Source organism: Tachyglossus aculeatus, chromosome 10, assembly GCF_015852505.1.
Source record: "Tachyglossus aculeatus isolate mTacAcu1 chromosome 10, mTacAcu1.pri, whole genome shotgun sequence".
Lineage (NCBI taxonomy): Eukaryota > Metazoa > Chordata > Mammalia > Monotremata > Tachyglossidae > Tachyglossus > Tachyglossus aculeatus.
The window spans coordinates 23,882,169-23,896,057 of NC_052075.1; the positions used below are offsets into that span (position 1 = coordinate 23,882,169).

A 13,889-nucleotide genomic window follows, 5' to 3' on the forward strand; every position below is an offset into this window, starting at 1 on the left:
GGAGTCAGAGGACGTGGGTTCTATTACATTTCATTACATAGGGCAGGTTGATTTTCTTCTGTACTTTCCCCATTCCATGTCTTTCTCAATGATTATTGTGACTATGTACTTTTTCTTAAAATGCCTCTATAATGATGCCTACCCAGTCTCACGGTGGTTCCATCACCACAACTATCTCTTTTGCCTCACTGAAAAATATTAGATTTGGCCTAAACATATGTTTTCCTTTCCAGGAAGATACTTTTATAACTCACAATCATTTTCACAGCAGCCATATGATCTGGAATAACAGAATCAAAACCTATATGAGTATATGAGCCGGGATTTGAACCCATGACCTCTGACTCCAAAGCCTGTGCTCTTTCCACTGAGCCAGTGCTACATAAATGGTATAATTGCTACTATGACTGCTGCTACTACTACACTGATTCTGAGATAAAGAGAAACAGCATAACCTACAGAGAATGAGCCTGAGAGTTAGAGAACATGGGTTCTAATCCTGCCCAACTACTTGCTGTGTGACCTTGGTCGTTACTTAACTTCTGTGTGCTTCAGTGTCCTTAACTGTAAAATGGGGATTAAATCCTACTCCCTCCTACTTAGACTGTGAGCCCCATTTGGGACAGGGCCTCTGTCCAACCTGACTAACTTGTATCTACCCCAGCGCTTGACACATAGTAAGTGCTTAGCAATTACAATAGAAGTAATAACTAAAACAACAATACTACTGATAATAATAAGGCAGCGGTTGTCGGTGACTCCCAGAGAGAGAAAGAAACGTGGATTGTGTTTCTTCAGGGAAGCAACATGGTCTAGTGGAAAGGGCACAAGCCTAGGAATCAGAGAACCTTGGTTCTAAACCCGGCTCTGCCACTTGTCTGCCATGTGACCTTGGGCAAGTCATTTCTCTATGCCTCAGTTCCTCATCTACAAAATGGGGAGTCGATACCTATTCTCCCTCCTAATAATAATAATAATAATTTTGGTAGTTGTTAAGCACTTACTGTATGCCTGGCACTTTACTAAGTGCTAGAGTGGATTCAAGCAAATCAGGTTGGAACAGAACCCATCTCACATGGGGCTCACAGTCTTAATCCCCATTTTATAGTCTAATTAGACTGTGAACCCCATGTGGAACCTGATTATCTTATATCTACCAGTGCTTGTCGTATAGTGAGCACTTAACAAATACCATGATTATTATTATCATTACACTTGGAATTTCAGAATATTCTCTCAAATGGCTGCCTAGTCATCCCTCTCTAGTTTTGACTGATCCCTCTTAAAGGTCTATTCACTTCTCTCTGGATTCCATCCAGCACCAACTCCATGTTCCTGAAGGCCCCTTAGAAACATTTTTCTTTTAAGGAAAGGAGAGTTAGCTCTTTCTGTTTTTAACAGGCAATGCATTTTAAGTTGATACGTTTCAATATATTGGTAGTAATGGTTATTTCTTATTTATAGCAGTGTTACATCCAAAATTACTTTCTATCAGTTTTGATTCAAATAAACAAGATCCTGAAATTTGAATTGTTGGTCTTCAGATTTGTTTGTGCACTTCAGCTCATTAAAGAGAATACAGTTCCAAAAGGGAATATGGTTCCCAAACATTCCTTGTTAGTTCATCAATTCAGCCTGATTTATCTTGAAAAGGGAATCGTGATTTCAAAAACCTGATTCTGGTCCCGCTCTTCACTTTCCTCATGAACTGTTAGTTTGTTGAAAATTATTTGTGAGATGCCTAACTGAGCACCTTAAAAAAAATCGGGAAAAGTGCCAGTGGAAAACAGGCAGTTTTTGTAATTTCCAAGCATGTCTGTAGAAGGAGTTGATTTGCATGATTTTCTAACAGGCACACACAAATCAGATTATCCCATAGATGAGACAGAGAAAAAGATGAAGCATTAAATCAGCCTGTCAGTTACATTGACTATAATAATTACATATTAGCTATTGTCTGTGTTCCAAGATTTGGCCTCTAAAGGCTTCATCGTATCCTCCAACAGCAAAAATGGGGAGCAGTGTGTGCTTCTTGAAGGTCACATACTTTAGCTTGAGCTTTTAAACTCTCACAACTCATTTGAGAAGCTGTCTGGTGAGAGAGCAATTGCCAAGCACTCACTCGACAAACAACTGAGTATTGCTTGGTTCTTTAGGTTTGTATCTTTCATAAATACCAACTGTATCTCTGCTCAAGGTCTTAGAATTTGAAAGACAAAATGAGCAATGAGCAGTGAAGTTAGCCTTTGTTTTCATGGAGGAAAATGGACTTTGTTGGACAGCAACTAAGGTGGAACCCTAGTCTTCATTTCTAGGCTGATTCTTTGTCTTTTTCAGAACAAGATTATTTTGGACCCCATGACCTTCAGTGAAGCGCGATTCAGACCGTCTCTCGAAGAGAGGCTGGAGAGCATTATCAGCGGAGCAGCCCTGATGGCCGATTCGTCGTGCACCCGCGATGACCGGCGGGAGAGAATCGTAGCTGAATGCAATGCCGTCCGTCAGGCCCTCCAGGATCTGCTCAGCGAGTACATGAATAATGTAAGTTTTCTGCTCTTTTCATCTTTTGATTCTCGGTGGCTTTAAGTGGTTCTGTGGATTTTCTGCAAGAGGTGAAATACTTCATAAAAAGGCAGGTGGTACATAACGCAAGAGGCGGGAAAACTCAAGAAGTAATTCTGACAATTCTGCTTTGATCTCTGAATGCATTTGAACCTAGGAAGAGAAGTCTGTGATTATGGTGAAGAATTTTTTTTTCCCTAAGTGTTGTTTCTCCCTGCATTAGTCCTCCTTAATGGTTTACCCATTATTGCAATCAACCTCTTGGTGATTGGAATGGGAGAGCGGTGTGAAGTGAGTGGGAGGCTGAAATCCACAGAAATGTTGTAGATCCTCTGAAAAGCAGGTGGAAAAATTTAGTACTATATATGGAACTCCCAGGATCTACCCATTTATTCCAATAGGATTTTCTCTTTGTAATTAGGCCATGTGGACAGATCCAAGAATGGTATCAAGAAGGGTATGGTGCTGGATTCCATCCAGCACCAACTCCGTGTTCCTGAAAGCCCCTTAGAAACATTTTTTCTTTTAAGGAAAGGAGAGTTAGCTCTTTCTATTTTAGCAGGCAATGCATTTTAAGTTGATACATTTCAATATATTGGAAGTAATGGTCATTTCTTACTTATAGCAGTGTCCAAAACTAACATTTGAAAGGATGATAGGAATGATGAGGAATGGGCAGAATTTGAATTGGATTTCAAGCACAAAGGATTTTTGTTTATTGTGAAACAGGAATTTCTCAGACTAGCAATTCAGTATGCCTCAGCCAGATGTGAGCAATATCTAGTAATGCCTCCGATGACTAGTCTTAACAGCTACTGCAATTAGGAGATAATCATTGTAATAACTGCTGACTGTACACCCCAAGTTGTTCGATTTCACCAGTGTCTCATCACAGAGGAGGTTTCAGCTTGATACTGGCACTTACATCAGAATAACATTGTTGGCTATGATTTGTTGCTCTGTATGGTGCTTTTCCGATGCTGGTTCATGCCTAGAGCAGCCAGCAAACCCAGAGTTCATGTACCCCGCTGATTTGGTGACATCAGGAGCACGAATGTAAGTTTGCTGTGGGCAGGAAACTTGTCTTCCTACTCTGTTATATTGTTCCCTCCTAAGTTCTTAGTATGGTGCTCTGCACATGGTAAGCACTCAATAAATACCGTTGACTGTGTGTTCACAGTGGTGTTAGTATCTGGTCTGCTTTCAGGGTAGACACATTCTTGCTTTTGGGGAAGACACTTTGGCCTGCTTTTAGGACCCGTTGTGGGCAGGGATGGTCTCCCTTTATTGCTGAATTGTACTTTCCAAGTGCTTAGTACAGTGCTCTGCACACAGTAAGCACTCAAAAAATATGATTGAATGATTGAATGAATACTTGTCTGAGAAGTGGTTGGAAGATCAAAGAATGTCTTTTTGATCTCCTCAATGTCCTCCTGTTCACATTTAGCACCTTTTCACTCAGCTCCACTCCTGTCTTCCTAGAATTCTCGTGATGTGGATACTGAGTTTCCCAATGCTGGAAGACTTCAGAATATAATATTAAGGCCCTAGAAGCAGGCACTGAAATAGAGGTGCAGTGCCATTCCTGTAGTAGCATCAGAAGTCACTTCATTTTCCAATACTCATAAAAATCTGACGATCCAATTGGGGAAAAAAAGTCCATACAATATTGTTAGCTTTCAGGGACTTGACTATTTGCATCTAAATTAAGACAGTTTGGCATTTGATAGTTTGGCTGGCCACGCCTGTGAAGACTATTTTAAGGCAAACCGAATGTTTGATTTCTTACCTTGGTTTCTGTTGTGCTGGAAATGCTCACATTTGATTAACTGCTGGGATAGATATGTCATAATTTAAGGAATTTGCCATTTTCTAATAATGCAAGTTTGTTACAAGGAGGTATTTATAAAATACATTCTGATTTAAATGTGGGGCTTGTTCAAGTTGTCAGAAGTTTTCCTTCCATTTGAAGTTTGTTTGAGATTATGGTCCCCTCACTTATGGTTGACTTGAAAGAACTCGACTGGCCTTTGGCGGAAGTCGAAATTACTTTCTTTTTGAAACTGATGGTTAAGGTGTTCTTTCAGAGTAAGTAACAAAGAGGCACTGATGCACTTTTATCCGAAGTGCAAGTCATAAAAAGAATGAGTTAAAAGAACAGGTGATGATGACGTGAAATAAAGCTTTTCATATTGGTGCCTGAGGAATTTTGTCTTATAAAATGATTACTTTGGGTGGAGGCTCTTGAAGGTCTAGTGATAGTTTTTAGAATTGATGAATCTTGGATTTCCATCTTCTTGAAGTGCTGGTTTTTTATGTTCAAAGCTTTGGGAGAGCAGAATGTATTTATCCTTGTGTTTGAAGCACTGCTTTCTTCCTTTTTGACACTTCCTTCTGATAAGACATAGATGGTTTGGCAGTTTAAGTGGTTGTGTACCTATCTTTTAAGGCTACATTTTATCCCCAGTGAGTGAAGTAAGGTTCCTTCCACTAAGAAGAGTAGGGCTCAAATCCTGCTGAAATCAACAAACCGCTTTTTCTTCTTCTTTTTTCCGGACTTTAGTCTAAAATGTATGAAACTGATTCATCTTCACTTTCCTTTTGTTGGGTTCTGATCAAATTTAATCCAATTTGAGGTATTTTCTAATAACTACTCCATATACTTCTTCTTTACAACAGATAAAATAATTTATTTCATGTAAATACTGCCTGCAGAATATGTACTGCCTGCAGAATATGTACACATAATACTTAGCCATGTTTTTATCATCTCTGTGAGGTTCTCTCCCAGACTGTGCTAGGGTGAAGTAATCCACACTTTTCAGTGGGATTGCAGAAGGTTTCCTGAAGCTTTGTATTTGGAGCATGTAACTCTTGATAATTTATTCATTCAACACTATTTATTTCATGCCCACAATGCGCCCAGTAGTTTCCCAGGTTACGACAACGGAAGCACCATGGCTCAGTGAAAAGAGCACAGCTCTGAGAGTCGGAGGACCTGGGTTCGAATCCCAGCTCTGTCACCTCTCTGCTGCGTGACCTTGAGCAAGTAACTTGACTGCTCTGTGCCTCAGTTGCCTCATCTGTGAAATGGGGATTAAATCCTCCTCTCTCTGATTTAGACTGTGAGCCCCACATGGGGCAGGGACTGTGTCCAACCTGATTAACTTCTATCTACCCCAGCGCTTAGTACAGTGCCTGGCATATAGTAAGCACATTTTTTAAGTGGTATATCTTAAGCACTTGCTATGTGACAAGCATTGTTTGAAGTGCTGGGGTAGATATAAATCAACCAGGTAGGACACAGTGCCTGTCCCATATGGGCCTCACAGGAGGAAGAACAGGTATTGAATCTCCATTTTCCCGATGAGGAAACTGAAGCACAAAGAAATGAAGTGACTTTTTATAGCATTTTTCAAGCACTTACTATGTGCCAGGCACTGTACTAAGCCCTGGGGTAGATATAAGATAGGTTGTACACAGTCCATGCCCCACATGGGGCTCAAAGGTTTAATCCTCATTTTACAGATGAGGTAACTGAAGCCTAGAGAAGTTAAGTGACTTGCTCCAGATCACACAGCAGATGTGTGGCAGAACTGGGATTAGAACCCAGGTCCTCTGATGCCCAGGCACTTTACAAGAAGCCACTCTGTTTCCCACTTAAGAAGTACTAAGCAGTTAGTATAGTGCTCTGCACACAGTAAGCGCTCAATAAATACGATTGATGAAGTGCCATAAGAAATGGTTTGGAGAAAGACTAAAGTGCCTTCAGTCTAATGTTCTCTTCTGATCTGTCAGCCCACCTCCATCTGGAAATGTTTCCTCATTTTATCTGACCATTTAGATGCAGGGTCTTGTACAATGCAGTGGCAAATACATAGGAGGCTGCAAGTTGTTGACAGTGGGAATTTCTTAATTGTAGTTCTTTGCTTTCTCAATCTCTTTCATTGAATGCCTCTAAATCGTAAGCTCACTGTAGGCAGGGAAGTTGTCTACTACTTTGTTCTCCAAAGCACTTAGTCCAGTGCTCTGCATACAGTAAATTCTCAGTAAGTACAATTGATTGATAGTTCCAGGGATGTTGTTTTACAGAGTCTACAGATTTAATTACTGTCTGGAAAATGGTCTCAGAGTCACCCATGCACCACACTGGCACTTACATATAGCTTCCTTGTTCCAACAAGACCATTTTGAAATCATCCTAGAGTTACTTATGTGTAAAGCCAGAAATGATGCTATGCTTTCTAATCTCACAATTATATTCACCACAATTGGGATTACATTGTTCATTAGATCCCTAAAAACACTTTAGATACTTTAAGACACTTTAGATCCCTCTAGACCGTTAGCTCACTGTGAGCCCGGAACATGTCTGCTAACTCTGTGTAATTGTAGTCTCCCAGGTGCTTAGTACAATGCTCTGCACATAATCAGAGCTCAATAAATGCCATTCATTAATTGAGGTCCATCTAGATTAGTCTCCCCAGAGCTAAGACAAAGGACACTTAGAGCACCATGTAGTAGTAATCTCTCATGGATTCAGGTTATGAGGAGGATTCCATTTCGGTGGATATATTCACTGTTGCTGTATAGTGTATCTTTCCATTTTGCATTCATCAGCTGGACATGGAAGGCTTTCACGTGGGAGCCACCTTGTGCTAAAGAATATGATGTACCCTCCTGGAGTTTTAGATTAAACAGGAAACAATTGTTCTGGGAATATTGTTCCAAGAGCCGTTGTTGCCATGGCATGTTAAAATGAAAACTCACTGCTAAGTTGCCAAGCAGTTTGGCAACTTCCCGACTTGATTATTGAATGTCTAGAGAGTTAGAGCAGGGGGAAGACTGGGCGAATGGAGGTCCTTTCCAAGCCATTATTTATTCATCTGTGGTAGTATTAATTGGTCTGTATTTTCCTGGGTAAAGAGAAAGGTGGAAATAAAAATTCCAAGTGAATGATGGGTTGGGAGCAGCGCAGATTCATTTCCAAATCCCTCAGCCACAGTACATTGTACATAAACGTTCTTCATTCACATATGCTGCCAGGTAAGTTATTCTCTTTAGATTTAGCTACTCAAGTGTGGTGTGATTTCCCAGAAACAAAGCCATTTAGTAATCTAATTAACATATTCAATCGATCGTATTTTACAGAGTGACTGTGTGCAGAGCACTGTACTAAGCACTTGGGAGAGTACAGTATAACAATACAACAGACACATTTCCTGCCCATAACAAGCTTAAAGTCTAGAGGGGGAGACAGATATTAATAAAAATAAATAACGGATATGTTCGTAAGGCGGTGTCAGGATGGGGGGGGGGATGATAAAGGGAACAAGTCAGGGTGATGCATAAGGGAGTGGAGGAATAAGAAAAGAAGGCTTAGTCAGGGAAGGCCACTTGGAGGAGATATGCCTTAGATTAGGATTTGAAGGAGAGAAGACTAATTGTCTGTTGGATATTAAGAGGGAGGGCATTCTAGGCCAGAAGCAGGATGTGTGTGAGAGGTCAGCGGTGAGATAGACGAAATCAAGTTACCATGAGTAGGTTGGAATTAGAGGAGTGAAGTGTGTAGCTGGATTGAAGTGGGAGAGTAGCGAGGTGACGTAGGAGGGGGCAAGAAGATTGAGTGCTTTAAAGCCTATACTATAGTAAGGCATTCTCTTTGATGTGAAGTTGGATGGACAACCACTTGAGGAGTGAGAAAACATGGACTGAATGTTTTTGAAGAAAAACTCTTCTCGCAGCAAAATGAAATATGGAGTGGAGTGGGTAGAGACAGGAGGCAGGGAGGTCGGCAAGGAGGCTGATAGAGTAATCGAGGTGGGATAGGCTAAGTGCTTAGATTAACATTTGGATGGAAAGAAAAGGATGGGATTTAGCAATGTTGGAGAGGTTGAACTGACAGAATGAATATGTGGGTTAAATGAGAGCGAGGAGTCTAGGATAATAATAATCATGATGGTATTTGTTAAGCACTTACTGTGTGCCAGAACTGTTCTAAGTGCAGAGGTAGATACAAGGTATTCAAGTTGTCCCACATGGGGCTCACAGTCTTTATTCCCATTTTACAGATGAGGTAACTGAGGCACAGAGATGTTAAATGACTTGCCTAAAGTCACACAGCTAATAAGTGGTGGAGCCAGGATTAGAACCCACAACCTCTGATTCCCAAGCCCATGCTCTTTCCACTAAGCCATGCTGCTTCTAGGATAATGCCAAGGTTATGGGATTGTGAGACAGAAAGGATGGTGGTGCTGTCTACAGTCATGAGAATGAGGAGAGAGCAGTCAGAGGAGATGGAGAAAGAAGGGATGTAAATGAGTTCAGAAGATTAGCCAGGTTAAAAGAGAGCAAACATGCTGTCCCTGAGGTTTCCTGGAAGCAGGGAAGTCTGGAATTATCTCTGGAGAGCCTGAGGAAAGGAACCTAAAGCAAAGGAATTCTATTATAGATATAATTCTATTTATTCTGATGTTTTAACACCTGTCTACATGCTTTGTTTTGTTGTCTGTCTCCCCCTTCTAGACTGTGAGCCCGTTGTTGGGTAGGGACAATCTCTATATGTTACCGACTTGTACTTGCCAAGCACTTAGTACAGTGCTGTGCACACAGTAAGTGCTCAATAAATCCGATTGAATGAATGAATGGATGTGAAAGTCAGAGAAGGAACAGGGTTTGGGTGGGAAGGTCAGACAACTATCACCTCTATACAGATGATTCCCAGATCTAAATCTCCAGCCCTACTCTCTCCTTCTCTGCAGTTTCATATTTCCTCGTGCCTTCAAGACATCTCTACTTGGATGTCCTCCTGTCACCTCATACTTAACATGCCTAAAACAAAAGTCTTGATCTTCCCATTAAAACCCTATCCTCCCCCAGACTTTCCCATCACTGTAGCTGGCACCACCATCCTTCCTGTCTCACAAGCCCATAACCACAGCATTAGCCTTGACTCCTCTCTCTCATTTAACCCACATATTCAACCCATCATTAAATCCTGTCGGTTCATCCTTCACAACATCACTAAAATCCACCTTTTCCTCTCCATTCAAACTGCTACCATGCCAATCAAAGCACTTATCCTGTTTTGATTACTTTATCAGCCTTCTTACTGACCTTCCTGCCTCTTGTCTCTCCCCACTCCAGTCCATACTCTACTCTGCAGCCTGGATCATTTTTCTGCAAAATTGTTCAGTCCATGTTTCCTTACTCTTCAAGAACCTCCAGTGGTTGCCCATTCACCTCCACAGCAAACAGAAGCTTCTTATCTTTACCTTTTGAGAACAGGTAGGAGATGTCCCTTAGAGATACAGCTGGGAAAGATGGGAGTGTTGAAGGAGGGGGAGGAGGAGGGAGGGACTGGGGAAGGACAATCGAGATTTTTAGGGAGATCACACCTTGGTAGTTTTTATTTTCACAGTAAGGTAGATAATAATAATGGCACTTGTTAAGCGCTTACTATGTGCAAAGCACTGTTCTAAGCGCTGGGGGGGATACAAGTTGATCAGGTTGTCCAGCATGAGGCTCACAGTCATCCTCCCCATTTTACAGATGAGGTAACTGAGGCTCCGAGAAGTTAAAGTGACTTGCCCAACGTCACAGAAGACATGTGGCGGAGCCGGGATTCGAACCCATGACCTCTGACTCGAAAGCCCGTGATCTATCCACAGAGCCACGCTGCTTCTCTGTATCTAGGTCATTAAGGACAAGAGATGTAGAGGGAGGCGGACGGGGGTTTGAAGTCTGGAACAATTGGAGAGGCCAATGGGCTTGGGTATCAATAAGGATGGAGAAGTCATTTTGCCAGATAGAGGATGTCGGCATAAACAGACAATAAACAGACGCATTCTCTGCCCACAAGGAGCTGACAGTCTGCAATCTAGCATAGTCCTAGCTATGTTTCAGGCATATTCAAGATGACACTAGCTCACTGTAGGCAGGGATGTGCCTGCTTGTCATTATATTGTACTCTCCCAAGCACTTAGTACAGTTCTTTGCACACAGTAAGCACTCAGTAAATACAATTGAATGAATGAATGAATGAACAAAAGTATCTTTACTCCAGGAGAGCAACCTCTGCCCTAATTACTACTTGCCTAGTTGGCCTGTCTCCTGAGTGAGCTGTCAGCAGTCCACTGCTATGCCACAAAGTTGGAGACTGTGCTTTACTATGATTTTATTTGTTACAATAAAAATAACAACCGTAACAATTATGATGGAATTCATTAAGTACTTCCTATGTGTGGATTACTGTACTAAGCACTGTGGTAGACACAAAATAACAAATCAAAGTCCTTGCCATACACCAGACTCATAGTCTAAGCTTGGGGCATTGAATTCCCATTTTTCAGGTGAGGAAAATGAAGCACAGAGAAGTTAAGCGACATGCCCAAGATGGCAGAGCAGGCAATTGGCAGAGCTGGGATTAGAACACAGGTCTTTTGACTCTGAGGCCTATGCTCTTTCCCCTGGGCCATGCAGCTTCTTGTTTATTCATGCTGTAAGGTTGTTTGTGCCTCTCTTTCAGTTCACAGTCCAGAAGTTGTTTAGGTATTCTGCTGACATTGATTCTCCTTCCCTGGCCCACCAGCCAAGCTGTGTTGCTGTGACCAGAGCCTCTGTGCTGGTGAGCTGGCTGCTTTCAGTGGGCGATTAGTAAATGCTACTGATTGTTTCACTGGCATTTGTTGCACGGCTCATGAGGCTTCCCACGAAAGGCCTCCCATCTGTTAGTTGCCCCCGCACTACATCAGGATTAATACTGCACTATAATTTTTCCACTCTGCCCTTCTCCTCTGCATTTTCATCCATGCCATTATCCATCTCTGATGAAGCTTATTTAACCGGGCCCAGTGTATTGCATTACTGTTTGTCCGAATGACACGGACCAAAATACACTGTAAAGTATAGGCAGTGCCATTTGATTTTCCTCCAGAATAGAGCAATGTTTCTCAAAGGCTCAGTTAATATTAAAGCCAAAATATCTGGAGTAGATGATTATAGATTATTCTTCTCGGTGGCATCAAGAAAACTGCACTCTCCTTAGAGGAAAGCTCACCTTTGAATTATATGAGGTTAATCAATGTGACAACAAATCGTAGATTTCATTCATGAGACAGCAAAATGTCCATCACTGAAGTAAGTGATGAGCGATTGGTGATAAGGTGAGCTTTTGGGTCATCGGGATTGGCTGATTTAGTTACGATTGCCCAGATAGGGTCAATTGTTCTTCTCATTAAAGCATCTCTGGCTTGTCAGGAAATACTTCAAAATGAAGCTAAATTATAATGTCTCCCTGTGTACTTCCAATGCTAATGAGCAGCAGTCAGTCAATCATTTATTGAATGCTTACTGAGTGCAGAACACTCTATTAAGCACTTGGGGAGTACAGTAGAACAATAAATACTTGTAAAGTAACAAATGTATAATATCCTTTTCCTTGTTTAGTTCTGATTCTGTGCTAGACTGTAAGCTTGTTGTGGGCAGGGAATGTGCCAACCAACAGAGGTCTGCATACAGTAAGCACTCAATAAATACCACTGACGATAGTGATGATCAGATCATCTTACCAACAGGATGGACGCATGCATGCACACACATATATACCATCACAATCACCATCATCAGAGAAGCAGCGTGGCTCAGTGGAAAGAGCACAGGCTTTGGAGTCAGAGGTCATGGGTTTGAATCTCGGCTCCGCCACGTCTGCTGTGTGACCTTGGGCAAGTCATTTAACTTCTCTGAGCCCCAGTCACCTCATCTGTAAAATGGGGAGTAAGACTGTGAGCTCCACGTGGGACAACCTGACCACCTTGTATCCCCCCCAGTGCTTAGAACAATGCTTTGCACATAGTAAGCACTTAGCAAATGCCATCATTATCATTATCAACATCTCATCTCCTTTTCTCTAGAGTCACAGAGGCAGAAATTAAGTGTGTTCTTGGGCTCCTGGGCAGAGAATGAGGAAGAGCCAGGTTATGGCTTCCCCTTGAAACTTTCCCCATTCGTTTTCTGTATCCTCCTCTTCCGCTCCCCACAACTGCCCCCTTTTCCTTGCCTCACTCCCTTTTGCTGCCTCAACCACCACCCTGCTCCCACCAACAACTACCTCTTGACCTCTGCCCTTATCCCAGTTAAAGTAGCTGTATTTTTGTGTTTCTTTTTAATGGTCTCCGTTAAGAGCTTACTATGTGTCAGAGCCTGAAGTGCTGCAGTAGGTACAAATTAATTAGGCTGGACACAGTACCTGACCCATGTGAAACTCACGGTCTAAATAGGAGGGAGAAAAAGGTATCCCCATTTTACAGTTGGGGAAACTGAGGCACAGAAGTTAAGTGACTTGCCCAAAGTCACACAGCAAGCAATTGGTAGTGTTGGGATTAGAACTCAAGACCTGCTGATTCCCAAGCTCGTGTTCTCGCCACTGGACCATCCTACTTCTCCAGGGTTTTTTTGGGCCACCGTAATTCAAATCCCATCCTCCCCATCCCAAACCTATCCCCTAATCTCCTGACCCATGCAAACAAGTGAACACAGTCAGTTACAATCTTGTTTTCTTCATATGCCCTTAATCCATTTAGGTCAGTGTAAACCCTTGAAGCGCCAAAACCATGGTCATCTACCCTGTGCTGTTCATTGCCTAGATAATTCAGAACATAACTTGTTGGTTGATGAATTATTTTGAGATGGTGCCGATAGATGCTAACTGAGGCAGCTGAAAATGGAGCTCAGAGCATGGTAATTTCCTTCGCCTTTCCAGAATAAGTAATAGTCATTTTAAAATTCGAATATTTTAGCCAGAGTATAATCTTCAGCAAAATCCTATGAAATGCTGGCTTGATTTCCAATGTATAGTCAGTGTGTGAATCTAATTTGTGCCGTTTAAAAGTTACTAAGTATTGGCTTAATAAAAAGACAGGTAGACACTGAGGACTCTATTGTATTAGGACACATGGTGGCAGTAGCTTACCTCTAATGCCCAAGGCCGTTTCCTTTCTAAGGATTGTGTGCTCAGGTTAGGCATTACAGGATGCCAGAGTTGTTTGTCACCTCCTTCCAGGGAGAGTCCAGCAGAAAGCTTAAAAGGAAGGGTACTAAGAGAAAAATGCCTGGAAAACATTTTTTGAAAGACAATCAGTCAATGGTATTTATTGAGGGTACAGAGAACTGTAATAAGTGCTTAGGTAAGTGCCCTCAGCACATAATAAGTACACAATAAATACCACTGATTGAGTGATTGATTAAAATAGAGCTGATAGATCATGTAGAACCCTGCACACAAGGAGCCTACAGACTAGGTAAAAGAGTCTGCCAGGTAAGGGATAGTG

At 41.8% G+C, this 13,889-nt stretch overlaps 1 protein-coding gene across 2 annotated transcripts in view; it reads left to right on the forward strand.

Moving 5' to 3' along the window:
- Nucleotides 1-13,889, forward strand: part of CTNNA2 (catenin alpha 2) — a 1,073,907-nt gene that overhangs the window by 359,574 nt on the left and 700,444 nt on the right. For both annotated transcript variants that reach the window (XM_038752080.1, XM_038752081.1), the window contains exon 8: nt 2,338-2,541. In XM_038752080.1, the coding sequence (XP_038608008.1) occupies nt 2,338-2,541 (204 nt within the window). The remainder of the gene's footprint in view (nt 1-2,337; nt 2,542-13,889) is intronic.